We start from the raw sequence: 26,486 nt of genomic DNA, 5'->3' as shown, positions 1-26,486 counted from the left end.
TTAGGGCGCGGCGTGCGGAGCCCACCCCGGACCCTCACCTGACGAGTCTCTGCTCCGTTTGGATCCCGCGCCCTTCTGAAGCAAGCTCCGCCCCGCCCGCTCCCGCCCGTCCCGGGAGGCCTAGCCACGCCTCCTCCGGGCCCGGCGGGCGAGCCGTCAAGGCCACGCCTCCCTCCCCGCTCCCCCTTCCCGCTGCCGGCCGCCTCCGCCGCCCCAACACGCGCTGAAACACCACCGTTCCACTGAGAGGCTTGGGTTTGCACGTGTTTTACTGCGCTGAGCTCCACGCAAGTCCTCCACCTTGACGGCTGGCGCCACCGGGTACCTTCAGGCGCCATTATAGGCTGCATTCCTGTGAGAGCCAAGCCTGAGCTCCGGCTGTCAGTTCGAGGGCCTCTGAGCCCCTCAAGCGGGAGGGGTGGGGTGGGGAACTCATCAGCTGTCCAGGCTCATCAGCAGAGCGGTGCCTCTCTTTATCCAGTGATCCGGCGTCATGGCTCCCGAGCGGAGATCGATGCCGATGACGAAGGAGGCTCGGTCCGTGCTGCCTGCCCGGTTGGGATAGTAATAGCAGGGGCAGGAGTACATGCCTAGGGGCGAGGAAAGGAAGTCAGACTCGGAAGATCAGGGGAGGGGGGGATCTGAGGGCTGGAGCAGGGGCCAGGGGCCGGGGGGAGGAGCTTAGTGTCCAAACACGGGCTGGGAAGGAGCCCGAGTCCCACCCTTGGCGCTTTTCTTGCGGCTCTCCGTTGGACGGAAGTGGATGGTGGGCATCAGGCAGACCAGCTGCATGGGCTCTGCCTCCACTAAAGAGGAGTTCTTCCGGTCCCAGCCAGCACCCTCCAGGTACAGGCCGCGAACCCAGACACCATCCTGGAGAGACAGATTTGGGGTGAAGTTCAGACCCTAAGCTGACACTACTTTTGACCTGACTCCTCTGCCCGCCCGTTCCAATTATCTTCTGGCTTCTTTGCCGGGGTCCTCCCCCACCCTTTGCTTAGCGGCCCACCTGCTCTGCCTCTCACCTTGGGGGGGTACACGAGGTTGCTGTCATCGACGGTGGAGACTATGAACTCCCAAGAGAGGCTGTCCACTGAGATCTGTGGGTGGAAGCGACAGCGAGGGAGGCCTCCAGCCTCCCACCCGGCCGGGTTCCCCGGTTCGGCCATCCTGGGCACTCACGTTGTTCTGGCGCGCCGAGGCCTGCAGCACGGCGGTGAGGAAGCCCGTGGGGAAAGTGAAGCCAGACAGCCAGAAGATCACAGGAGGGTGGGCTCGGCTGGCCCACAGCTCAAACTGTTCCACGCGCACAGCCAGGTCCCGCGTCCACGACGCCAGGGGCTTTTGTGAGGGATATGCCTGCGAAAGGAGGCGGGGTTGGCTTGCTCCATGCTCCCTGGGCAGCATCAGCTCCTGCTCTGCAACTCCAGGTCGGAGCTCTCCAAGACTAACTGGGGGGCGGGGGGGCATGAAGTAGCAGCTGCGTACTAATAACACTGAGATCACCCAAGAGTGCCTCTAGCCAAAGTGCACGGGGCCACAAGAGTTTCAGATTGCTCAGGGGGTTTTCGTGTGTGCGGAATGTTCGAATAGACTCTAGTTGAGGGTCCCTAACTCAAAAGGACCATGTACAGTGCTTGGGGGAGGGAGGTCTTTGAAATACCCTTGCAGAAGTTCAATGAATACGCCTGTGAGTTAAATTCTGCAGTCCCCAGATGGCAGAGCCAGATTTCCACACCTTGAACCTGTCTGGAGCTTGGAACCCCACACTCTCTGAAGTCTGCCCTTTGCCCCCTGAGAATGAAGTGAGGGGCGTTCAGGGTTAGAGCGGGCAGTGATGGGATCTTGCCTTTCCCCAGAGCGGAGGCACATGAGCGTCAAAGATACAATTGAAGATCTCTTCCAGGCTTGTTGACATGACAATGAGGCCCTGGATGCCCTTCTCCAGGTCTGTCAGGGAGAACCTGGGCAGAAAGAGCATTAAAGGGAGTGCAGGCCTACGAGAGCCACCCCAGGCGTGAGCTGGGGCCATTCTCCCCCACCCCCCCCCCAGGACCTGCATGTCCCTCCCGCCTTACAGGATGGTCTTCATCAGCTTGTTGTATCTCTGGATCTCCTGCAGGAGGACCACGTTGAGCGGGGACGGGTCGAGAGCCAGCAGCTTCCGGGTGCCCTCGTAATCGATCATCTCGGGGATCTTCTGCTTCACATCCGCAGCCAGCTCGAGGACCTAGGAAGGCAGCGGCTGGGGCTGGCCTGCCCTTCAGCCTTCCCTCGCCCCGGGACGCCCTCTGTCCCTACCTTCTCTTCTCGGCTCTGGCCCCCAATCCTGGTGGGTGTGATTTGGGGTTGCAGGGAAAGCAGAGTCTCAAAGAGGGTCCGGGCCTCAGTGATCTGCGAGGCCACATCAGCATTGGGGTGTTGGCCAAAGGCCTCAGGGGGGTCCATGCTGGGCAGCATGCTGATGTATTCTTTGTAAGAGGCCAAGGCCCCGTCCTTCGGGATGAAGTAAGTCTCCAGTACAGACAACCTGGGCAGCCACAGTGGAGAATCACCACGTGGCAGGACCTGAGCTTCCACACCAAACCAAGACCTCAGGCTCCATGTGTTCCCAGTTGCGTGACTGGCGGCTCCAGCTCCTGCTGCGCCTCCCAACTCCACAAACTCTGTCTCCTCCCGACCTCCGGGTCTCCGCACACCCACACACAACCCTGGCTCCAGGTCTGAGCATCTCCTTTCAGCCCTCACCGGTAGTTGGGGGTTGAGAGACTCAGGTCGCAGAAGTAATCATTGATGTAGGTGGTGAGCAGGCGCCTGTCCCAGTCATCCGTGACGTGGCCGCCGTAGTTGACGCCGGCGATGAGGTATTTGAGGGCGTCCCAGGGCGTCTCCTCATACTCGTCCAGGTAGAGGCTCAGCAGGTTCTCAGACACCTGTGTGTGACCCCAGGGCGATGGCGAGGCCTCTCCCCATGTCCTGGCACCCAGTACCCCACAAAGGAGCCTCGGGGCAAGGAGGACGAGGAGAGAGGGCCGACGAGGGAAGCGCGAACCTCAAAGTCGGAGTCGTTGAAGCCGTAGACAATATTCCAGCCGAGCTGCAGGAACTTCTTGCGCTCCAGCAATATGGAGTGGAAGAAGCAGAGCGCGAACAGCAGCTTCTTGTACTTGGCGGGCTTGGAGCAGTGCGTGAACTGGACCTCCGTCATCAGCTGGTACAGGCGAGTCATGTTGGCCTTCAGACCCTGAGGGCGGGGAAGCAAGGGCTGCCTGTGACGGTGGGCGGGGTGGAGGGCGCTCACAGTGGGGCGGGGCTGCCCCCACTGAGTCCTCCCTCCCCCACCAGTGCTGCACACTGAGGCCCAATCACTCTGCCCCTCCCTCCCCGTTCTGGGGACAAGGTCTCATCCTGCAGCTCTGGCTGGCCTGGGAAGGCCAGGTAGAGCAGGTGGGCCTGGAGCTCGGGTATCTCCCTGCCTTCCTGATAGTGCTAGGACTACAGGTGTGTACCACAGCGGCCGGCCCTTCCTCTGCGCTTGATTGTCTCAGTCATGACACCCCTGATGAAGGAACCAGTTCAGTTTGCAAGTGCCAGAACATATGGATAAAGACAGAAGTGTACACCTGCAATTAGCTTTTCATTGTTATTTGTTGTGTTTTACGTCAATGCTGGGGGTTGAGGCTCAAAGCCTTGTTCATTCCAGGAAAATATTCTACCACTGAGCTATACTGCCAGTCTATTGCAACTGAGATTTTTTTCTTTTTTAAATGTATGGAATTGCAAGTATGGGCATACACTTGGGAGACCAAAGCAGGAGGATCACAAGATCAAAGCTAGACTGGGCTACATAGCAAAAGGAGAAAAGAAGAAAAGGACAAACAAAAAGGAGGAGGAAGAGAAAAGCTGAGAAGTGGTGGCATACTCCTTTAATTCTATAATCCGAGGCCTGGGGAGGCAGACAGATCTCAGGGAGTTCGAGGCCAACCTTGCCTACAGAGCTGGTTCCACGACAGCCAGGGCTGCCCCATCTCAAAAAAAAAAAAAAAAAAAAAAAAAAAACAGATGGAAAGATGATGATCTGTATGAATGTATGAAGTATGGAATGAATGTCAAGTACACGAATTAAGTAGGAAAATAAATCATGATATGGTTGTACTTGTGACACCGAATTTTGTGTTAAAATTATAAGAAAATTACAAACTATTCAAATAATGGCTTCTGGGCCTGGAGAGAAGGTCGCAAGACTGAGAAAAGGCACTTAAAAAAATGCTTATTCTGCCCTCCATTTTTTCAAAGCAAGTCAGCCCCGGCTCTCCTGGGGCTGGACTTAGGGTGCCTGTGAGCCACCCTCTAGGCTGACCTCACACTCAAGGATCCGACTGCCTCAGCCTCCCGCCCGCTGGGCATGAGCCACCCTCTAGGCTGACCTCACACTCAAGGATCCGACTGCCTCAGCCTTCCGCCCGCTGGGCATGAGGGCGCGCACCTCCCCCCCCCCCCCAGATCTTAAAGGGTCAGTATTATTGTATTTGATATCATTGTTTTCAGCAGTGAACTTGTGAAATCAAAGATAAAATTCTCAAGAGAGGGAAGGAAGGAGAGAAAATCTGAGCATCCAGGTGTGAACTTGAAAAGGGAGAGCAGCAGGAGGGTGCAGGAGTGCCCGTGGTGTGAGAAGGGCACACCCACAGGGTGGCTGCTGCCGTTGCTAAGTGCCGGGAGCTGGGCTTGCAAAAGAAAGGTGGAGTTTAGAGGACAACAGAGTCAAAGAAAGGTGTGCGGTCTTTAGGGCGGGAACCCCTCTCCGGTGCCACTGAGCAGAAGGGCGAGCGGGCAGCTCTGGCGATGCCGGCTCTGTGGCCACTCTACCTTCGGTGGCTCTGTGGTCATCTTGATGCTGGCCTGCAGGATGGAGATGGGGAAGTCTGGGTGAGGACTGGAGCTGAGCCAGAGGCGGAAGGAAGGGTGCGGGTCCTCCACCTGCAGCTGTTCTACCAGCTTGTCCAGATGGGGCATCCAAGACAGTGACAGGTGGCAGTTGGCCAGGAACACCCAGTGTCCTGCAAGGGGGCACCAGGTCAGCAGGGGTCGGCCGGCGAGCTTCCTGACCCACGCGCTTTGCACTGGGGGTGCAGGGCTGGTGCAGATGCCCAGGGTTACTTCTGCGGTTTATGGAAAAGCAGGAGCCGCAATCATGGCAGGTGGGCTGAGGAGGAGGTTTCTTGGGAGGCGGACTGGGGCTGAGCAGTGGACAGGAAAGATGGCGCCAGTGCCAGAGTCAGAGAGGAGGAGCCTCAGTTCAGAGAAGTCCTCACAAGATCAGGCCGGGCTGGAGGCAAGCCTGCGGGGCATTTTCTTAACTAGTGCTGGGTGGGGAGGGCCCAGCCCATGGTGGGTGGGGCTGCCCCGGCAGGTGGTCCTGGGTGCTGAGCAAGCCACAGGGAGCAGGGCAGTGAGCAGTCAGCTCCTGCCTCCAGGTTCCTGCCCTGGATGAGTTCCCGCCCTCCCTGCTTTGGCCGGTGACCGTGACCGGTGACCGGTTCTAAGGAAGTATGAGGGAAATAACCCCTTTTCTCCCGGAGTGGCTTCTGGCCATGGTGTCTAAAGGACGGTGATTAGCAGTAGCAGCCCTGGCTGAGACAGACACTCACCCTGTAGCACACCCTCTCGGAGGAGCCGGGCAGCAATGGGGGCCTGGCCCTGGCCCAGGGACAGGGCGTGGAAGCGGTGGGCCATGCCTGTGTGCTCCGCCAGCTGAAGCAGAGCGCTGGTTGGGTCCACGCCGGGGGACAGGATGAACACTAGTGGGGACCGGGGGGTAGAGTCCTCCATCACCTAGAAGAACCCGGAGAAGGACGTGAGGAAGCCGCGGCGGGGCGCCGGCAGGGGCTATGGGCTGTGGGGGCGAGCAGGCGCAGGGCTGACCAGTTTCATGTTTAGCACGGGTGGCTCGATGAAGCGGGAGCCAAGGTTGGAGATGATGAAGGAGGTGACGCAGAAGGCCACGCGGTCCTGGCGCAGGGATCGGACGATGAGCATCCTCTGCATCTCGTTGCACGCGTTCTCCCACTCTCCTGGAGGGGGGCAGGAAGCTCAACAGGGGGCTCTTCAGGGGCTGGAGTTGTCGGGGAGGGGGAGGGGGCGGGGGGGCAGGGCTGGAGGCCAGGCACCTGGCAGCATGGCCTTCTCCGGTGAAGAGTTGGTATACCACAGGTGCCAGTCCCGAGGGTACTGCTCAAAGGAGTTCATGAGTCCGTGGAAGTTGGTCAGTTTGTCCAGCTCCGTGATGTTGTCCCAGTAGGCGTCTGCCAGCCAGCTGGTGCACGGATTGTCCATCTGGCCCTCCCGGTCCAGAACCTTGGGGAAGACAGAGGGGAGAGGGGTGCCTGGAGCCCTCGAAAGAAGAGTTACTGAGTCGAAACGTTCCAACACAAAGGGGAAATGTTCGCTGTAACGGGTACGCCGACTACCCAGACCTGGTCGTTATACATACATGCTTATATGTATGCACGCATGTATTGAAATGTCTCATAGCAAGCCAGACATCGGATCAAACCTGTCACTAAAGCACCCAGGCTAGGCAAGAAAACTCCCAGCAATTCCAGGCCTGCCTGGCCTATACAGTGAGTTTGAGGCTAGCCTGGGCTATAAAGAAAAGAGTCTTATCTTACACATGGTGCTCAACATGGTTGATAGGAAAACCCAACATGATTGAAGAGAAGAGAGCAGAGGACTGAAATTCACAGAGGAGAAATGCGCCTGGGACCACCTCAGAGGAAGATTCAGTCCTTCAGGTTCAGCTGGACGCTCAGGGAGGCTCAGAGCAGCGAGAGCTCAAGCCCAGAGCAAGGAGTGATGCGGGGCCTCTGAGACTGTGAATCACAGTAGGCCACGAGTCCCCCCAAAACAATTTTAGTTATAGGGACAGACTTTTCTTTTCTTTTTCTCTTTTTCTTTTTCTTTTTTTTTTTTTTTTTTTTTTTTGAGACAGGGTTTCTCTGTGTAACCTTGGCAGACCTGGACTAACTTTGTAGACCAGGCTGGTTTAGAACTCAGAGAAATCTGCCTGCCTCTGAGTGCTGGGATTACGGGTGTGTGCCACTGCCTTTAATCCCAGCAGTCAGGGATGCAGAGGCGGCGAATCACAGTAAGACTGGACAGCCAAGGCTACAACCCAAAACACTGGATTGTAGAAAAAAAGAAAAACAAACAAACAAACTATTGAATTAGATCAACCTGTATGCTTTTAGCATCAGAATTGATCCCAATTAGAGAAGCTTCCAAATGAAGGGCACAAGTCAAGGAAGGGACGAAGAAAGCAGATCCCCCTGCACGGAGACAGCTTAACAAAGCAGGTGAAGAGGGACAGAGTTCATCCGACGGGCCGACTGGAAATCCTGATGCTGAAATGGATGGTTGCTGAAGGACAGACGACCAGGACTGCAGTTATAGAGGCCCATGGAATCAGTGGCCGAGTGGAACTCCACAAGGACATTCAGACTGTTGAGTTTGTGGGATTGATAATTGTTTCTATTGAAAACGTTAAATTGTGTACAACTTTTAGCTTAAACAGAAAGGGGGAAGTTGTAGAGGAATTTTAATTTAGAACATTGCTGTTCTGGCAAGCGATCACATCCAAAGACCTTCTTTGTCTGTGTGATCTGGCTGAAATATAGACATGCCTTTAATCCAGGAGACAGAGGCCACCAGATCCCAGTTCAAGGCCAGCCTGGTATAGAGCAAATTTCAGGTTAAAAACAAACAAACAAACAAAAAAAGCTTAGGTCCAGCTGTGGTGGTATACGCCTTTAATCCTAAACCGGGCTGGTAAAGTTTGTTTGTAGAAGGAAGCACCTATAATTGAAAGTGATGTGTAATTGAGTGGCAGAAAAAGTAATGAATTAGGAATCAGAGAAAGATTTGACAGAATAGAATACGGCCTAATCTCTCAGGAGAACAGATAGGAAAGGGAAGTTATTTAAGGGAACTACACAGAGAATGAGAGAGGGGGGAGGAAGCAGACTTAGCACCAGTAGAATTTTACAGAGAGAGGTTGAGGAGAGAACAAATTAGACACAGGTGAAGACTGAACGAGCCAGAGTTTGAGAAGGAGCCAGGAGATCAGACCAGATTGCTAGGGTTAGTTTGAGACCAAGCAGAGCAACTCAGAGGCCGAGAGAAAAGCCAGATTGAATAAATCAGCTGGGAGAGGAGTTTGAACCAGAACAGCTGAGTTGAAGCAGCCAGCCCAGAGCTCAGAAAGACCAAGAACGGGTGAGCTTATTCAGCAGTGAGTCTCAGAGGCTGAAAATGTTCTAAGCCTGGGTTAGATTGTTCGGAGGCTAGAAGCCCTCGGGACTAAGCCTAGGTCAGCAGACGAGGCAGGAAGCCGCCAAGACCACAACTGCAACAGGCGAATAAAAGTTCCTTTCCTCCCACTGCACGTGTGCATGCGTCTCCAGTGTTGGTCTTCTATGAAACGATGAACGCAGAGGCGCTACAGGAATCCAAGATGGATTCGGTGCCGCTTTTATAGAGTCACAGGTGGGGTGGGGTGCCGTCGCCGAGACCCCAACAGCTCCCGTTCAGGAAGCTGGTGCCCTCTGGCGGTCTAGTGGCAGAAACAGCTCCACACCCACCGTTGGCAGACTTCCCACGGGAGAATCCACACTGCTCCATTCTCACACGCTCCTTCTTTAAAACTGGAAATCTGGAGCTTTTCCCCCGGGGTGGGTGTAGTGTGGGGGGGGGTATGAGTGTGCGGTGCCTGCCTATGACTGGGTAAGCCTGCGGAGGCCAGTGAACCGTGCTGCACGGCATCCTCTGTGGCTCTCTGCTTGTCCCCTGAGGTAGGATCGCTCACGGAACTGGAAACTATGAGGCTAGGACAGCTGGACACTCCAGGGATCCCGGACATCTGCCTCCACCTTTTGCCCCCATATGGGCTTGGAGGTAGGTGTAACCTCGCCTCACTTTCTTACTTACTACAATTTTAAAGTTTTTAAGGGCGAGAGCCAGGTACAGGTGGGTCTCAGATGAGAGGCCAGTACGAGGAAGCGCGTGTCGCCTGTCTCTGCTGCACTTTCTCCTTAGACCACTCCGGAAGCGCCTGCTGCGGAGCCCAGCCCCAGCTTTGACTCCTCGAGGGGAGGCGCCCTCCGGCTCCCTCGCCCCCACGCAGACCCACTCACCACGCCCCCACGCAGGAAGAAGTTGTACTCGTCCATGTTGAGTTTCCCAGAAGTCTCCAGGATTTTGGCACACATGTGAAAACTGAAGAGCAGCTTGTGGCGTTCAAAAAGGGTTCGGCAGGTGTACCTGGGAGAAAGGGACAGGAAAGGTGGAGGTGAGGGGACACAGAGAGTGGCTGACAGAGACGCTCAGTGCCACACACAGAAGGACAGTAGCGGGAGCCTGGCACAAGCCTCCTGGGAACAACCAAGGACTCCGGGCCTTGAGAGATGGACATAGTTTTCCCAGAGGTCAGCCTTAACCAGGCATCGGTTCCATTTAGAAACAAAACAAAACAAAGTAGCAATTATTCCCGCTATCTTGCTGTCCCTGAGGGAGTCGTGGCCTGCAGGGAAGCCATGTGCTCTGACAGCAGGGGCGTAGAGGTGATCACAAGCCACGAGGAGGCCCACGCGTGGCAGGGAGTGTTGTCAAGGGGACACAAGGCCGGGTGGCCTGCTGTGTCTGCTGCACTTAGAAAGCCCGAGAGCAGTGCCTTGAGGGGTCCGGGGACTACCCGGGGACTACCTGGTGACCTGGGAGGGGGAGGAACAAGCGTTCCAGGAAGAACTCAGCATAAGGAGAGCCCAGGGGGACAGGGCAAGGGCTGAAGGTCAGCAGTGCTGCCCAGGCAGCTGGGGTGAGGCTGGGAGAGGTGGAGGCCAGGTCCCAGAGGCTTTGGGGATGCTCAGGATACGCTGACCACTGAAGAGTTCAAGCTCTGAGCAAGAGTCAAGTGTGACAGCCGGAGGATGGCCCACGAGGGACACACAGGGTAGGGATGCTGTGCAGGGTGGAAATGCACGCTGAGGCCCGGCCCTGGTGGTCGAGGGAGAACCGGGAGGGAGGCGTGGGAGGGAACGCGCATAGCAGAACCCAGCAGCGGATTGGAGCGGGAGAATAGAGTGACTCCACGTGACCTATGTGTGTGTCTGTGTAAGGGTGCGGGGGTGGGGGGTGGGGGCCATCCAGGATTGAGGGCCCTGGTAGAAGAAAGAGGGCGGAGCACAAGTTGGTCTGAACAGGCTGGCTGAGCGGGGTCTGGAGGTGAGTCCAGGGGAGAAGTTACGGACTCTGCCGTTCAGAATGTGATCCGCAGGCTGGCATGATGGCTCGGTGGGTAAGGGAGCTTGCGGCCAAGCCTGGGGGCCTGAGTTTGGTCCGCAGAGCCCACAAGCTGGGGAGAGAGAGTGGGCCACCGTAATCCATCCTCTCATCTTCACAAGATGGCCCTGAGCGGTGCGTGCGTGCTGCCCGCCACAAATGCTTCATGAACGAGTGCAAGTTTAAAAAATAAACGGAGTTAGACAGACCAGGATCAGCAGCTCCCCAGAAGCTTATTAGCAATGTAGGATGGAGGACCCTTCCGCAGAGCTGACTCCCAGCCTGGCTGGCACCTGTCCACCTGTCTTTCCGTCTGTGTCTCTATCATGTGCCTGTCTGTGCGTGTGTCCATGTGTGGAGTGGGCGGGTGCGCATGTATTTGCAGAACATGGAGGAAAAGGGTGAGGGGCTTTCCTTGGCTGCTCTCCACTTGGTTTTCTGGAACGGGATCTCCCACGGAACCCCGGAGCCCGTCAGCTCAGCCAGACCGGCTGCCCTCAAGGTTTCAGGGAATCTTCTACCCCCGGGGCTGGGATGCCAAGCACATTCCACAGTGCCCGGCTTTTCCATTGTTTTCAGTTTGTTTGTTTGTTTTCTAGGGATTTGGGGGGTAGGTTTCGAGACAGGGTTTCTCTGTGTAGCCCTGACTATTCTGGAACTTGCTCTGCAGACCAGGTTGGCCTTGAACTCGTAGAAATGCCCCTGCCTCTGTACCCCCCACCCCTGCCGGCGGCCGCAGACCTGTAGACGGCGTAGGTGTGGTAGTCGTTCAGGTACTCGATGCGGTCGTCCAGCTTGTTGCTGCGGTGGCTCTTGTCGATGCTGAGGATGAAGAGGCTGATGTAGGCGTCCAGCGAGAACTGGTACATGGGGTCGATGCGGCCCATGTCGTTGAGCACGAAGAACAGCACGGAGGCCCGCTGGGCACACGGGCGGTAGGCCTGCAGGCGTGGGTGCCGTGTGTGAAGCCTGCAGACAGCTAGGTGCCAGCCTGGGGCATTTGTAAACGTCATGTGACGTCATGCGTCCTCCCTCGGGTGGGAGTGGAGGGGGGACCTTCAGGGAGGTGTGTGTTGGGGGGTGCTCTGGGAGACGAAAGCAAAGGCGACAAGATTTGCCTCGGCACGTGGAGATGAACAGGGCAGAGCGGCAGGGCTGGAGGGGGCACGGCCAGCACAGGTTACCCTGGAAACCCGCCCAGCTGAGAGGCCTGGGCGTCACGGTAGTAAAAGCCTCTGGGCCGTTACCTGGGCCGCTGCTGGGTCTGACCGTGTGTGCGGGCTCAGTTAGCGTCAGGGCCACAGGAAGCAGGAGCCGCTGGGGGCCTCCAGGCTCACCTCGCGGGCCAGGTCAATGTTGATCTCCGTGGTCTCGCTGGTCTCCAGCTGCTCCGTCACCTCCGAGGCCGTGACCTTGGACGTCTGCAGGGTGTTCACCAGCTGCACGTCGTCCAGCAGGGAGCCCGTGGCCTCGTTCAGCAGGCTGGGGGCCGCGGGCGGGGTCAAGGCCGGGGCGCTCACTGTCAGCCCCCGCCCCCGCAGGGCAGGCCCGGTGGGTGGGGCCGGCGTCCTCACCGCAGAATCTCATCCTCCAGCTCTTTGAGCTTTCTCTTGCCCGCAGCAATGTTGATGACCAGCGAGTCCTTCTGCTCCTCTAGCTCTGGCCGCTCCTTCCGGACCACAATGCCCAGCAGCTGGGCTTCCAGACCCTGTGAAGGCCGAGACCCGGGTGAGGGTCCCATGCCCGTGGCTTTCAGACCTCCCGAGACCTCGTCCTCCATCGCCTGGCCCAAGCTTGGCCTTTTCCTCTTGCTCCCTGCAGACGCCCCATCCTTCCTGCCCCCCCCAGCGCCTCGCCCACCTGTTCCTTAACAGCAAAGTTGACAATGGTGGTCTTGGCGGAGGTCTCCGGGCTGTAGTGCGGGTTGGAGAGCTTGGTGGTGAGGTAGAAGCGGAAACTGGGGTTGTACTCCACCTCCTTGTCCCCGATGCGCATCAGCATCCGGCCGCCTGCGATCACAGCAGGGTCACCCGCGGGAACTTTACGCCTTACAGCCCGCACCCCCTGGCCCAGGGGTGCCAGTGACTTCGCCTGCTCTAAGGGTTCCACCAAGCTCCCCCACTTTGCACCCCGGACTCCTGCCCCCCCTAAGCCTAGGCTCTGACCGATCCGAGCCACAGATTTGTTGAGCACTGGGTTGAGCGTGGGGTCTAGGTACTCCTGCACGTTCTGGAGGAGCACGGGAAACCCGAACTGGATGGCCTTTTCCAGGACTCGGAGGTAGTCGTGCATCTGCAGGTCGATGATCTGCAGGCCCTGGAGAGCGAGGGGTGGACAGAGGCCGTGTGGAGGAGCGCCGCAGCCAAGAGCGGGACCTTGAGAGAAGGCGCCGCCCTCGGGGCGACCTGACCCCCTCCGACCCCCCAACCGCCCCCAACTCGAGATACCTGGTTCCCTTCCATGTTCTTAATCCACTTGAGGGCTTGGGCCTGAGGGTCGATCATGAGGGCCCACCTGGAAGAGGAGGCCGGTCAGAAGGCAGGCTCTGCCCTCCCTGTCCCCCAGTCCTCAGAGGCTCACCTGTTGCCCCGGGTGACAATGATGCCGTTCTCAGTGGAGAAGGCGTCTGAGGGCAGGCCCTGGATGTTCCAGTCCCGGACTTTGGTAGGATTGGACAGGAAGCTGTCGATGGCAAAGCGAGGCGAGCAGGGGACCTGGAGCTCCCGGATCTGCGCAGAGGAACCCGGAATCCAGCCGTAGCCCGGCTGCCTCTCGCCTGCACCTCCTCCGCAGCACGACCCAAGGGCCCCCATCCCAGGACCCTCACCTTCCTGATCCAGATCTCGTTGACGATCTCGTCCCGGTAGTTGGTGAGGAAGGGCCCCATGTAGGACAGGAAGGCAGCGGCCAGCAGGCAGTCACCCACCAGGTAGCCCAGGTCCTCCTCCAGGCCCTGGGGCACACAGGACAGCATCAGAGCCTCTGCAGATAGTGGCGATGCTTCGGGAGATACGCTGCTCAATTCTGGCCCAGATCAAAGCCGGCTTCCCCTTCCCGAACCCCTGCGCTCCACCTCTGAGATAAGCCTGACCTCTGACGGGGCCTGCCTGCTAATCGTCCGCTGACAAGATCTAACCCCTCAGGGAGCGGGGGCTGAGAGCTGGAGATAGCGGCCCCTGTCTGTCCTCTCTCCGGAGGGCCCTCCCCTCACCTGCACGGTCTCCTCCCACCGGGCCTTCTCGCCGGCCAGCCCCGACACCAGCATCCCGGCCCGCTCCAGCTTCAGCTCCATCTCCTCGGACTTCTTGCGCAGCTCCTCCTTCTGCGCCAGCTTCTCGTCGTACTGCTTCTTCAGCATCTCCAGCTTCTCCGCCACCTGCGAGGGACCGCACACGCAGCTCCAGGACACGTGCTGGGTCCCATCCTGACTTTGCCCTTGGGTCAGTTAATCTCTCTGAGGGTGTGAAGTGGAGTTGATCCTCTGCACTGTAGTGCCTATGCGAACAAACACACACACACACACACACACTCACACAGGGGGGGTTCATCTGGAACCCCAGCAAGCTACTGGGAAGACAGGAGGCAGAACCAGGAGAATCACCAGAAGCTCAAGGCCAGCGTCAGGGCGGAGGAGGAGGCCTGAGCTCCAGAAGCCTCTCTCCTGGCCTGCGATAAGAGCTGCTGGCTCGCCCACACGACTCACACTCACGTCACGGTCATGCTTTCTAGGCTCTGCGTCACACTCATGTCACGGTCATGCTTTCCAGGCTCTGCGCCCTCCTGTATGAAGGGAATCGTCGCGGGGGCAGAGGGGAGCAGAGGGCCCAGGGATGCACCTCACGTCAGGGGAGCTTTGTCTCGCTCCCTCCTCTTAGAAGCGGGCCCACACAGCGGGCAGCGAGCCTGGCAGCACAGAGGCCACTCGAGAGGCGGGGGCTGCCCGCTGACCCGGTGGCATCGGCCTCTCACGGGCAGGAAACAAAGCCGTGAGAGAGGCTGGCGAGGGGTGGCAGAGCGCCTGCTCCCCACAAGACTCCCGGATGCGGCCGCACCTGCACCAACAGCAACTCTCGTTCCGAGCTGCAGAAAGCAGTTCTCCAGTCGAAGGCAGGAAGCCACGCATGCTGGGGCGGCCTGCAGATCCTGCATGCGGGCGGCTGGGGCAGAATGATCACGAGTTCAAGGCCAGCCTGAGGTGTACAGATAGTCCCAGGCCAGCTGGGGAGACAAAGTGAGGGTGTGGGTGGCAGGAGGCAAAGGCCGGTGACCACTCCCGTGGCAGGCAGGCGTGGCAGAGATCAGCAGAGGAAGCAGCAGTTAAAGGATGTCAGGGTGTCCGTCAGAAGCAATGTCATGCTGGACGCACCGCTTAAGGCTGACTGTCCCGGCTGCAGAGGTGGCTCCGTGGTTAAGAGCACTCAGTGATCATGACGAGGATCCAGGCTCAGCTCCCAGCACCCACCCGGCCACTCACAACAGTCTGTGAGCCAAGCTGCGGCCATCTGACGCCATCGTGCGGCCTCTGTGGGCACACACACGCTTGGGGTGTGCACACGGCGCAGCCGGAACGCCTTTACACACAACATTGTGAAACAAGTGTGGACACAGGGTGTTTGGCTTCCACGAGATTTTTTTTCTTTTCCTTTTTCCTTGAGGAGGAGGTTGTAAGAGATGAGGAGATGAGTGAGACCAGAGTGCAGGACGTGAAATTCAAACAACAAAAAGTTAAATAAAAAGAGCAAACAAAACATTTGGCTCTTAAATTTCACCACCTTTATCAGCAACAAGGAAAAAAAAAAAGCTTCTAGCAGCTGTGTCCGCTTCTGTCCGGTCTGGGGTGGCGGGTTCAAAGGGCCCCTTCTCTCAGCTGCCGCTGCTCAGGGCTCTGCCCACTTGCTCTTGCCAAGCTGTGTCCTCTGAGCACACGCAGCTCACCCTCTGAGCCCTGACACTGTGAGCTCCGTGTCTGTGCGAGGGATGAATCCCTGGCGGCGAACTCCGAGGTTCCATTGTTTAGACACAAAGGGGCGACTTACATGCCCGGCCCAGGGTGTGGCTCACGGTGGGAAACCTCCAGGTGGGTTCCTCACCCGTGGCTCGGACCTCCCCGAAGACAGCCGGTGAGGGGGAGGTTTGGAGAGGTCCAGGCAGGAGAAGGGTAGAGGATAACCTGTGTGCTCAGACGCAGGCCTCCGATGGGCGACGGGCAGGTCACTATGGAGTCGCAAACTCGGTCCCTCGCCCAGCTGTTGGTCACTAACCGCAGGTGAATGAAGACGGCAGGGAACAGCATGTAGCTGCATGTAAAAGCCGAGTGTGCTTCCGTGTGCCTCAGGCACGGCTCCTCTACGGTGAGGAGACGCGGCCAAGGCCACTCAGAGAAGGAAGCATAAGGCGGGGCTGGCCCACAGCTTCAGAGGTGAGTCCACGGCATCATGGCGGGAGGCGGGCGGGCGGGCGGCACTGGAGCCGAGGCCGAGGCTCACACCCTCGTCCACAGGCGGGAGAGAGCGAGTGGCCCGGCACTGACTTTGTTTGCTCTGTTTTCAAGACAGGGTTTCTCTGTGTAGTCCTGACTGTCCTGGACTCACTCTGTAGACCTTGAACTCCGAGATCCTCCTCCTCTGTCTCCCGAGTGCTGGGATCAAAGGCGTGCGCCACCACTGTGACTGTCCTGTTCTGGCGTGGGCTTTTGAAACCTCAAAGGCTGCCCCCAGCGACACACCTCCTCCAGCAAGGCCACACCTCCTAATCCTTCTAATCCTTTAAAGAGGTCCACTCCCTGGTGACTAAGCATCCAAACAGAGGAACATGGGGGCCGTTCTCATTCACACCCCCACAAGTATGTATGTATGTAAGTGTGTATATGTGTGTGTGTGTATGTGTAGGTACGTATGTATATGTGTATGTGTGTATGTATGTCTGTGTATGTATGTGTATATGTATGTGTATGTGTGTGTGTATGTATGTGTATGTGTGTTTGTGTGTGTGTATGTATGTGTATGCGTGTGTATGTGTGTATATGTATGTGTGTGTATGTTGGATGCTACAGAGCACAAGGTAGGAGATATTTTTAAAAATTTATTCTTCTCTCATCGATCACATCCCAGTTGCTGTTTCCCCTCCCTCCTCTCCTCCCGGCCCTTCCTCTCCCCAGATCCACACCTCCTCAGTTTCCCTCAAACAGAACAGGGCAGGGCTCCCAGGATATCAGCCAAACACAACATAACAAGTGACAGGACAAGGCACAAGCCCACACATCAAGGCTGGGTGAGGTGACGCAGGAGGAAAAGGGCCCAAAAGCAAGAGTCAGGGACAGCCCCTTGCACTTTGGGAGCACCACAGGGACACCATGCTACATAACCACTATGAGGCATGCAGAGGACCTAGGTTAGACCCACATAGGCTCCTCAGTTGTCACTTCAGTCTCCGAGCCCCCATGAGCCCCTGTAAGGCCCCGTGAGCCCTGGTTAGTTGATTCTGTTGGTCATTTTCTCAAGGAGAAAGACTTTGTTGTGTATTCTTTTGCACCTTTTGAATTTCAAGGTAGCTAATTTCAACATGAGCATTTTAGTTAGGGAATGAATTTATATACATGTTATCTTTTTGTTGTATTTTTAAGACAGAGTCTCTCTATGTAGCCCTGGCTGATCTAGAACTCACTCTGTAGAGCAGGCTGACCACCAGCTCAAAGAGATATTTCTCCTGAGGGCTGAGATTAAAGGGTATACCACCACAAGTGGTCTAGTATCTATTAAGAAAAATTAAATGACAGACAGGGAGAATAATTCTTCTCCTCCTCCTCCTTCCTTCTCCTCCATCTTCTTTGACAGCATTTCTCTGTGTAGCCCTGGCTGACCTAGAACTAACTGTAGACCAGGCTGGCACAGAGACCCACCTGCCTCTGCCGCCTCCCAGTGCTGGGATTAAAGGCGTGTGCCACTATACCCAACTGGAGAATTCTTTTGGTAGTAGAACTTCTTTATGGCTTGAAAAAGTCAGCTGTGCCTGGACCTTGCAGGATGTTGCTTGGCTTTCCTACCCCAGGCACAGTCACTGCCCGCCTCTGGAAGATGCACCCGTTCACCCTGCTGCCCCTGGCCCACACTTGCTATCAGACCCTGCTGACCCATTCCACCGGCATGTGGCCAGTCAAGATCTCAAAGCCAGAGGCTCCGGCAGAGGTAGCTGTGTGTCGCTTCTGGAAGGGGCCCTGGCATGCAGAGAGGACAGGGCCCCGGGGCCCTTCCCACACTGTGCAAGCCCCATGCTTCAGACAGATCTAAACAGGCCATGGAGGGGCCTGGGGAGACGCTTCAGTGCTGGAGGTGCGGGATTAGGTGGGCAGACACAGATGCAGAGAGACAGGGAGGAAGGGCTGCAGGAGGAATGGAGCACTCACCTCCCTCAGCTTTTCCTGGGCCTCGGCCAGTGCGGCCTGCTTCTCCTGAAGCTGGGCCATGGCCGCGTTCATTCGGATCCGCTTGGGCTCCACCACCCGATAGAGGCGCCCATACAGCTGTGGAGAGATGGGCAGGCTCACCCACCGCAGCCACAGCCAGCCACAGCCAGCCACAGCCAGACACCCACCCCAGCCAGCCGCTCACCCACCCCAGCCACAGCCAGCCACAGCCAGCCGCTCACCCACCGGCACACCCCTTGCCCTCTGGGCCTGCCGCCCGCTCACTGCTGCTCACCCACCTCCATGGCCCGCACCCACATGCAGAGGGACTTGGCGGCCAGGGAGACCCTGCCGATGATGTCTGGCTGGAAGTCCGGCTGCGCGCAGTAGGCTCCAATCTTCTTCAACACCTTGTCTGAGATATTGTCCTTATCAAAGTAGATCAGCGACTTGATGAAGTTCTGTTCCCCTGTGGCGGGACATTTTGAGGCCTCAGCTGGAGGGCCGAAGCCTGTCCTTGCTCAGCTTGATTGGCGCTCCTTCTGCTCCTTCTCTGCACCCTCTCAGCCCCCAGGACCTCCGCAATCTCCCCGGCCTCGTCCCCTCCCTTCTCCTAGCAAATTTACCTGTCCTAGCATTCTTTCTACGTACTTTCTGTGGGACAAAAACTGCCAATTTTTTTTTTCCTGCAGGCTACATTCTGCTGTGGGAACCCAAAGCTGAGGAAGCCACAGAATGAAAACAGAGTCCTGACGCTGAGGGAGATGGCTCAGTGAGTGAGTGCTTCCAGCACAAGCATGAGGCCCCGGGTTTGATTCCCAGCACTTAAATAAAAAGCCACCCGTGATAGCACGCACGCATACTCCCAGCATTAGGGAGGCAGAGACAGCAGACTCTCGGGGGTGCCCTGGGCAGTCAGCCTAGGTCGTCAGCGAACCTCAGGTCTCTGTCACACACCCTCTCTCAAAATAAAAGCTGAGTGCTTCCTGAGGAATAACACCCAAGAATGACACACACACACACACACTGCACATACACACAGAGAAAGAGTAAAGGAGTGGGACAGCAACACACACAGAGAAACAGGGACTCAGAGAGAGACAGCGGAAAGAGCCAGTTCTCATTTTGCACTTGTGTCCCTTCGGGCACTCGAAGGCACTCCTGTCCTTGGCGCTGGCAATGGGTTCTGACAGCCTTAGAGCACTTTTCCCTCGGTTGCGGTGAGAGGAGCCAGTTTCTGTTTCCTCCCAAAGAATTCTCATGTGTGTTCAGGTCTTCTCTCCCTCCTGAACTGTGTTCCTGAGGGTCCCTGCAGGACCTGGCCCTGGAGGAAGGCCTGGCCAGCCCCTCTTCCTGCGCCCTCATCTCACCCAGCTGCCGCTTGGCCTCTGCCCACGTGGGCTCGTTGCCGCGGAGAATCATGACCGCCTGCATGACGATCTCCACCTGGGCGGGGGGCCGCCCGTAGGACTTGATCTCCCCGATGTCCTTCTTGTTCAGCGACTCCAGAGCCTGGGGAAAGGGCTCACCTCAGAGACCGGAGCCAAGGCAACCCCGACAGCATCAGACAGCAAGAGGCTCTTTCCTGGACACAGAGCCAACAGAGGCGCTACCGCCCCCCCCCCCCCAACTTCTGGGGGTCAAAGAAGGCTGCCCCCCGCCCCCGGCACCATGTCGCGCCCGCCTCAGGTACCCGCATGGCTTCTTCAAGGGCAGGCAATGCCTCCTCTAGGTCCTTCTGGGCATTGTCTGCCAGTGCCTGGCACTTGACCTCCTCTATGGCGATCTTCTCGCTATGGGCAGTGACTGCCTAGAAATGGAAACAAAGTGAGCAGTGGTAACAGTAGAGGTGGGAGCAAAGTAACGAGCAGAAATGAAACAAAGTAACCAGCAGAAAAGAGTAGAGGTGGGAGCAAAGTAACCAGCAGACATGGAAACAAAGTAACGAGCAGAAACAGGTGCAAAGTAACGAGCAGAAAAGAGTAGAGTTGGGAGCAAAGTAACGAACAGAAATGGGAACAAAGTAACGAGCAGAAATGGAAACAAAGTTATGGCCTGGCCAAAGATGACAGCAACAAGACTGGTAAGTCGCAGGGGCAGGGACAGAGTGTAGGGGTTCGGGGGCAGGGTCGGGGGCAGGGACGGGGGCAGAGATGGGGGCAGGGGGCAAGGACGGAGGCAGGAATGGGGGCAGGGACAGGGGTGGGGGGGCAGGGACGGTGGGGGGCAGGGGGCAAGGGCAGGGCAGGGATGGGGGCAGGAACAGGGGTGGGGGGCAGGGATGGGGGCAGGACCTTCTGCTGCTCATCGGCCTCCCGCTTCTGCTGCACGATGATGACCAGGTACTCCTCACACTGTTTCTGGAACTCCGCCACCTTCCTCTTGGCCTCCTCCAGCTCCAGCGACATCACTTCCACCTTTTCCCGGGTCTCATCGATCTTGAACAATCCCGTCCGCAGCTTGTTGGCCTGGTCCAGCAGCTCCTGCCGTTTCTCTCCCAGAAGCCTGTGGAGGAGTGAGGGGTGGGCAGCGGAGGCTCCAGGGAAGGAGGCCTCACCAGCCTTCCTTCCCCCAGGGTCTTCAGCACTCTCTGTGGAGCCACTTCCGGCCCTCACAGACAGACACGCGGCCTGGTCAGACTCCCCACAGGTCTTCCTATCCCTTTGCTTCATTCTCTACACCGTGATTGGAGTCAGCTTGTTAAATACCGTTCTGACACTGTAAAGCAGTGCCTGGCACATAGTAGGTGCTTAAAATACATGATAAATGGCTGAATCGATGTTGACTATCATTCCTACAAACCGCTGTCTTCCCCCCAGGTGGTTTCTCTGCTGTTGCGGAACTTGCTCTGTAGACCAGGCTGGCCTTGAACTCAGCTCTGCCTGCAAGCGGGATTAAAGGCCCGTGGCACCACCAGCCAGCACAGATTGCTTTATCTTTCTCCAGCTTTGATTAACACGGGCAGGGTGGTAGGTGTGCCGCACCATGCCTGTGATCACAGCCCCGGGACGCTGAAGCAGGAGGATGGCTATGAATCTGGGCTTAGCGTCAGCTACAGTTAGTTCAAAGCCGGACTGGGCCACATGTGTAAGACGCTAGAAAAGTCAAACACGATAAAGCATCTTCTGTAATAAGCCAGCGACAGTGTCCCTGGCCTCAAGCAAACAGGTCAGACAGACAGCTCAGACAGTCGAGGTGCCCACAGGGGGCTCAGCACCCTGTCCACAGTGGGACCGAGGCCTCAAGCTGCAGGATCCGACCCTAACTCCCAGTAGACAGCGGAGGAGTAGGCTAGGTTCCGGCCGCACAGTCGGGGTGGGGCTCTCTGGTGTGTGGGGAGGTCCGCCCTCACAGCTGATGGGAGCAGAAAAAACACGCCAATTTCTCTGCTTTTTGTCTGTTTTGCTGGCTTTCCATTGTTCGCCTTCTGGTTGTATTTTGCTTGAGGTAAGGTCTCCTGGGGTCCAGCCTTCCCATCCCCAGCTCTGAGACGCCATTTGCCACCCTTGCAGTAGGGGATCAAACCCAGCATTGTGTGCTAAGGCGCTCGCGCGCGCACACACACACACACACACATCTCTATCTCTGCTCCTGCTAACTTGTGTGCTTTTAATTTGTTTTGTTGAGATGGGGTCTCACTATGCAGCCCTGGCTGTCCTGAAACTCACTCTGTAGACCAGGCTAGCCTTGAACTCACAGAGATCCACCTGCCTCTGCCTTCTGAGAGCTGGGATTACAGGCGTGGGCCTCCACTCCCAGCCACTGTGTGTTTCGGGACAGGGTCCTCGTCTGTAGTCAGGCTGCCTTGTATGTCAGCCATCCTAGTGAGGGGAGCTTAGAGAAATGTCACCGCCCTGCCTATTTCAGAGGAGTGGCCAGTGTAGGAGACGACGAAGGGAGAGAGGGAAGGGTTACAAGTTAGGATGACCAGGGGTGAACTGTGATCTGAAAACCAGAGCCAAAGGCATCCCAGGACATAGGGACCAAGGTGTAGGAGAGGTGCCAGAGCCCAGGGGACGGGCCCAGAAACTCCAGGAAAGGAGTCCCAACAGGAGACACCCCCCCATGAACCTCCAGGGATTAGCCAAGACCCTCTGCACACTTGCCGCCCCTCCTCAGGGCCCACGTCTCCAGCCTATCCCCACGGCCGGATCCTAAGTGTTTTCCAGAGGAGCGTTTCACCAAGCAGCACCTCAGAGGACTCCCTGGCCCTCCCTGTCTCTTGGTCCTCGTACTTTTTATATCCAGACACGAGCTCCAGGTAGTTTGTGGGTGTGACGTAGTTGTATCTCCGAAGCTCCAGCAGCATCTTCTGGGAGTACTGCGCCACGGACCAGTGCATGGTGACGAAGATCTGGGCCACTTTCCTGTGGATCTGAAGCCGGCAGAGCCGGGTGAGGGGCAGGCTGCGGAGGGGGCGGCTGGGGAAGGCTCAGGAGTGAGGGGGGCTGCGGGGAAGGTGGGGGCGGCTGGGGAAGGCTCAGGAGTGAGGGGGGCAGGCTGTGGACGGGGGCGGCTGGGGTGTCAGGAGGAAGGCTGGGGCGGCTGGGGTGTCAGGAGGAAGGCTGGGGCGGCTGGGGAAGGCTCAGGAGTGAGGGGGGCTGCCGGGAAGGTGAGGGCAGCTGGGGAAGGCTCACGTTCTCCTGCTGCCCCAGGTCCACCCCTATGAGGTACTTCTCAGCCACCTCGAGCAAGGCCTCTCGGGGCCACTCTGAGAACCAGTTGATGGTTGTGCAGTTCACCAAGGCCGGGTACTGGCGGATCCAGTTCCTGGGGAGGGGAGGAGAGGGGGGTGTTAGGTCCCCGATGCCCTTAGCTTTCTGGCCTACACCCACCCGCTTGGCAGTGGCCTGGGGGCCCTGTCCTCTCCTTCCATCCGCCCCTGCGGGTTCACCTCCTCACAGACAGGTCAGCACAAGCCTGAGACATGGTCCCAATCAAGAGGGCCCAGAGCCACACTTCCCGGGGCGTGAGCGAGGACCTAGTACTCAAGCCATCAGCATTCTCAAAGGGGATTAGCAGTGTGGACTGAGGTCTCGGGGAATGCGGTGAGGTAACCCGGGAGGAATGCTCAGCACAGCTCCGGGCCGTGATAAAGAAAACACGCCATGTGCCGTAAATTAGAAACATGAGCAACCGTTACCCATCCTGCCTGCGTACGGACACGCTGCTGCTTCCTAGGTCTGTTTTGGTTTGGCCCCCCATTTCCACCCCCACCCCGGCGGTGTCCCTAAGTCACATGGGACACGCTAACTGCCAAAGGACGCAGGAGGCCGTGGGGCCGCGTCACCTGAAGGGGTCTCCCACGGGGCTGAGGCAGAGCACGATGTGCAGGTTGTTGCGCACGCGCTCGATGAGGTAGGCGAAGAGGCTGTCGGAGGACTCGGGGACCTGCTCCGCGCGGGCCTGGTCTATGATCTGGCTCTGGATCTGGACAGAAGCGCGGGAGTCAGAGGACGGACACGCGGGCGCGCGCCGTCACAGCGGGCGGGCACACAGAGGGCGGGCACACAGCGGGCACACAGCAGGCACACAGCAGGCACACAGCGGGCACACAGCAGACGGGCACACAGCGGACGGGCACACAGCGGGCGGGCACACAGCGGGCGGGCACACAGCAGGCACACAGCGGGCACACAGCGGGCGGGCCCCGAAAGCGGCCTGCCCAGCGAGGCCTCCGGGGTGACGGACGAGGACCAGGCCTTGGCCTCACAGGCGCTGATCTGGGTGGCTGGGGGTGCCACGGAAACAGATGTGGAATCTGGGCGCTCTGTGGCCGTTAGGAAGGCCAAAGGGCCGATCGCGCTGAGGGACTCTACCTCTTCAAATTCGTCAGCCTTGTAGAGATTGGGCACTTCGCCTGAGCTAAGGATGTTGTTGATGTCCTCCAGGAAGGACTCATCGGCTATCTGGGTGTCCACGAAAAGGAAAGACGTGGTCTTCAGCTCCACCCCCGCCTGGCGATACAGGCGCTTGATATCTGGCCGGGCACGGGAAGGGCAAAGCGGAAGAGCTAGCTCAGACCCTATCCTCACCACAAGCGTGCCCACCGCCGCCCCTGCCCAGAGAGTCCCGGCAGGAACCCAAGCTGCCCGTCAGCCTCTGCGCCCGCCCAGCGCCGGGAGCCACACCTTCTCGGAACTCCTGCTTGCGGTAGTGTTTGGTGACCTCGATCTGGAAGGTGTTGTACTCGCAGATGGACGAGGCCAGGCGGGCCAGGCTCTGGCGGCCACTGCCCCCGATGCCCACCAACAGCATGTTGCCTCGAGGCTGCCCGATCACCCGCACTATCCGCGTGACTGGGGGCGGGGGCGAGGGAAGGCGCCGGGTGAGCACCGAGCAATTTTCAGCCCTGGGCTAGGGATCGGAGCCTCTGAGGCTGAGAGCAGTCAGGGGGAGGTGATGGCGCCTCAGGCTCTGACAACTCATCACGCCACCTCACCGGCACCTTGCCTGGGTTAGCACTCTCGGGGACAGTGTGACATCGAAGGCCAGTAATCCCAGGAGGGGCAGACAGGAAGGCCACAAGTGTCAGACCAGCTTACTCTAAACAGCGATTTCCAAGCCAGCGAGGGCTACACAGCAAGACCCTGTCTAAAAACTAGAATGAATGAGTAAATGAATCCCACTGGCACAAGAATATGTTGGACCAGGAAGAAAAACAAACGTTGGAAGGTGGCCTGGGAGTGGCCCTTCTGAGGGACCCCGAGGCCGGGGAGTGGCAGGGCAGCAGCACTCACTGTGCTCAATGGCCTCCCGGAACAGCACCAGCTGCATGGGGACCACGGCAGGGGACAGGTTGTACTCGTTCAGGGCCGTCTCCATGGCTGTCTTCAACACTGTCAGGTCTGTCAGGTCTTCGTAGACCTTGGGCTCCTTCAGGAAGTCCCCTAGGCCGTGGGACAAGGGCATCAGAGTCCCCAGGGGACCGTCGGGGCCAGAAGCACCAGGACCTTCTGACCCCAAGCTCCTAAGGCCCAAAGTGGGCCCGGGGCCTGGCTCACCGAAGATGGGAGGACGCTTGTTGGGGCAGAGATTATGAAACGTGAGGTCAAAGAAGGTGCCGAGCCTGTCGCTCAGGATGCCCACGAAGGCCTCCATGTCTGTGGCGTCAACCAGTCTGTCAGAGAACACTCTGTGGGCGGACAGTTGGGAGAGAGGGAGAGTCAAGCCAGGGTGAGGGCTGGGCTGGACCGGGGCTGGGGAAGCCCGCTTGGCAGGACACACAGACGCTGTCACCTGAAACACTCGTGGATCCAGAGCCTGGTGATGCTGGACTTGGTGTCATGGAAGTCCTTGTTGGCTCTCAGCATGCCCTGGAAAACCTGGGAGGGTGAAGCGGTGACTGGAGGAGAGGGAGGAAAGGGAGTCTCTGCAGAAGGTCTGGAGGCAACAGCGGAGTTTGTGGCATTTCAGGACGGCTGGCTTCAGGCATGTGCTTTGGTGTGAAACACTACTATTTTTTAAAGATTAAGAAAGTTACGTGTATGCGTGTACACATGTGTGCATGTATGTCACAGGTGTGCAGAAGCCAACAGGGGCCAGAAGAAGGAATCGACTCCCCAGAGCTGCCGATGCTGGGGGCGTGAGCCCCTCCCTCGGTGCGGCGCACCCAGCGAGTGCCAGGTGGGCTGCACGCGCCTTTAGTCCCAGCGCCCGGCAGGCAGCTGTGCCTGGTCTACAAAGAAGAGTGCCAGGACAGCCGGAGCCACGCAGGGGAGCAGCATCCTAACGGCCGGCTCGCGCACCAGCCAGCCCCTCGCTAGGCAATTCTTCTTATTCTCATGAACGCTTTGCTCACGTGTGTCTGTGTGTCCGTGTTTGCCCGAGGAAGTAGAGGAGGAAAAGCCTCCTCGTGGGGCAGGACTCAAGACCCAGTCCTTCCCAAGAACAACTCTCCAGCTCCTCCTCCTCCTCCTCCTCCTCCCCTCCCCCCCTCCTCCTCTTCTGAGATTTACTTTTATCTTATGTGTGTGAGTGTGTCTACTGGCATGTTTGTGTGGAAGAACTGGCGTTTCGGACCGCTGTGAGCTGCGCTTGGGCGCTGGGAACCACTCTGGGGGGTGGGGGCGGCCCCTACCTTGGAGATGTCGCGCAGGTTGAACAGGTAGTGGATCTTAGCCGGCGTGGGCAGGAAGCGCTGTACCACCGTGTTGTACAGATCCAAGGTGGCCTCGGTCACCACGTTCCCGATGGGCTTGACTTCCTCCTCGAAGTCCTGGAGCTTCTGGTTGATCATGGTGCCAAATATGCGGATGATCTGGGACTCCTGGCAAGAGGCGGGAGTTCACTTTCCGGGCTCCTGGGCCAGCAGCCAGGGCCAGCCGGGGGCAAGTGCAGAGCTCAGCTCGTGAGCAGAAGTGAAGACACGCCAAAGTCAGTTAACTGACTAAGTCAAGTGACGAATTAATCATTAAGAAATTTAAAGAAAGAATGCTCAAATAGAATCCTTAAAAAAAATAAAAATTAAAAGAAGCGTGTGAAATCCCCGTAAGGAACACAAGCATGCTGAGTGCAGAGTGGGCGCCCTTCCGCCGCGGCTTCAGCACCGGTGCACTGCTCTCCTCTTGCGTACGAATCTTTGGTATCTTGTTCATCAACAATTCTTTAATTTTAGTTTAAACTCAGTTTTCTGGGCCACAGCACCCGGGAGGGGACCAGCTCGTGGGCCACGGCTGTCCCCTTCCGCTACGCAGCTCACAGGGACGGGGCTCATAGGCAAGGCCACGGCGCCTTACCTGCCTGGCGT

At 57.9% G+C, this 26,486-nt stretch overlaps 1 protein-coding gene and 1 long non-coding RNA gene across 3 annotated transcripts in view; one reads left to right on the top strand and one right to left on the bottom strand.

The window, feature by feature from the left end:
- Positions 1-251: 251 nt before the first annotated feature.
- The window catches only part of Dnah2 (dynein axonemal heavy chain 2), a 110,009-nt gene continuing 83,774 nt past the window's right edge, over positions 252-26,486 (bottom strand). Inside the window, exons 52-88 of the mRNA XM_060365002.1 lie at positions 25,818-26,006; positions 24,977-25,062; positions 24,742-24,872; positions 24,478-24,627; positions 23,869-24,036; positions 23,557-23,717; positions 23,028-23,167; positions 22,375-22,507; positions 21,973-22,112; positions 20,032-20,242; positions 19,431-19,547; positions 19,108-19,249; positions 18,037-18,206; positions 17,738-17,854; positions 13,547-13,711; positions 13,163-13,288; positions 12,916-13,064; positions 12,783-12,849; positions 12,501-12,651; positions 12,196-12,344; positions 11,910-12,043; positions 11,673-11,817; positions 11,077-11,276; positions 9,192-9,318; positions 6,171-6,357; positions 5,926-6,074; positions 5,652-5,835; positions 4,870-5,060; positions 3,053-3,244; positions 2,749-2,933; positions 2,302-2,530; positions 2,079-2,230; positions 1,850-1,964; positions 1,183-1,359; positions 1,026-1,100; positions 723-873; positions 252-590 (exon numbers count right to left, since the gene is read on the bottom strand). Coding sequence (XP_060220985.1) covers positions 436-590; positions 723-873; positions 1,026-1,100; positions 1,183-1,359; positions 1,850-1,964; positions 2,079-2,230; positions 2,302-2,530; positions 2,749-2,933; positions 3,053-3,244; positions 4,870-5,060; positions 5,652-5,835; positions 5,926-6,074; positions 6,171-6,357; positions 9,192-9,318; positions 11,077-11,276; positions 11,673-11,817; positions 11,910-12,043; positions 12,196-12,344; positions 12,501-12,651; positions 12,783-12,849; positions 12,916-13,064; positions 13,163-13,288; positions 13,547-13,711; positions 17,738-17,854; positions 18,037-18,206; positions 19,108-19,249; positions 19,431-19,547; positions 20,032-20,242; positions 21,973-22,112; positions 22,375-22,507; positions 23,028-23,167; positions 23,557-23,717; positions 23,869-24,036; positions 24,478-24,627; positions 24,742-24,872; positions 24,977-25,062; positions 25,818-26,006 — 5,610 coding nt within the window. The 3' untranslated portion in view covers positions 252-435. The remainder of the gene's footprint in view (positions 591-722; positions 874-1,025; positions 1,101-1,182; positions 1,360-1,849; positions 1,965-2,078; positions 2,231-2,301; positions 2,531-2,748; positions 2,934-3,052; positions 3,245-4,869; positions 5,061-5,651; positions 5,836-5,925; positions 6,075-6,170; positions 6,358-9,191; positions 9,319-11,076; positions 11,277-11,672; positions 11,818-11,909; positions 12,044-12,195; positions 12,345-12,500; positions 12,652-12,782; positions 12,850-12,915; positions 13,065-13,162; positions 13,289-13,546; positions 13,712-17,737; positions 17,855-18,036; positions 18,207-19,107; positions 19,250-19,430; positions 19,548-20,031; positions 20,243-21,972; positions 22,113-22,374; positions 22,508-23,027; positions 23,168-23,556; positions 23,718-23,868; positions 24,037-24,477; positions 24,628-24,741; positions 24,873-24,976; positions 25,063-25,817; positions 26,007-26,486) is intronic.
- Positions 1,298-3,739, top strand: LOC132646440 (uncharacterized). Of its 2 annotated transcripts, XR_009584736.1 has the most exons (4): positions 1,298-1,430; positions 1,860-1,948; positions 2,123-2,864; positions 2,950-3,739. It is a non-coding gene; the product is annotated as an uncharacterized LOC132646440 (long non-coding RNA). The 2 variants fall into 2 exon arrangements; XR_009584735.1 differs by lacking the exon at positions 1,298-1,430 and having other exon boundaries at positions 1,810-1,948.

The sequence above is a fragment of the Meriones unguiculatus genome, chromosome 11 (assembly GCF_030254825.1).
Source record: "Meriones unguiculatus strain TT.TT164.6M chromosome 11, Bangor_MerUng_6.1, whole genome shotgun sequence".
Classification (NCBI taxonomy): domain Eukaryota; kingdom Metazoa; phylum Chordata; class Mammalia; order Rodentia; family Muridae; genus Meriones; species Meriones unguiculatus.
Note: the sequence above shows the minus strand (reverse complement) of the source record. Positions and strands in the feature narration are given on the sequence as shown.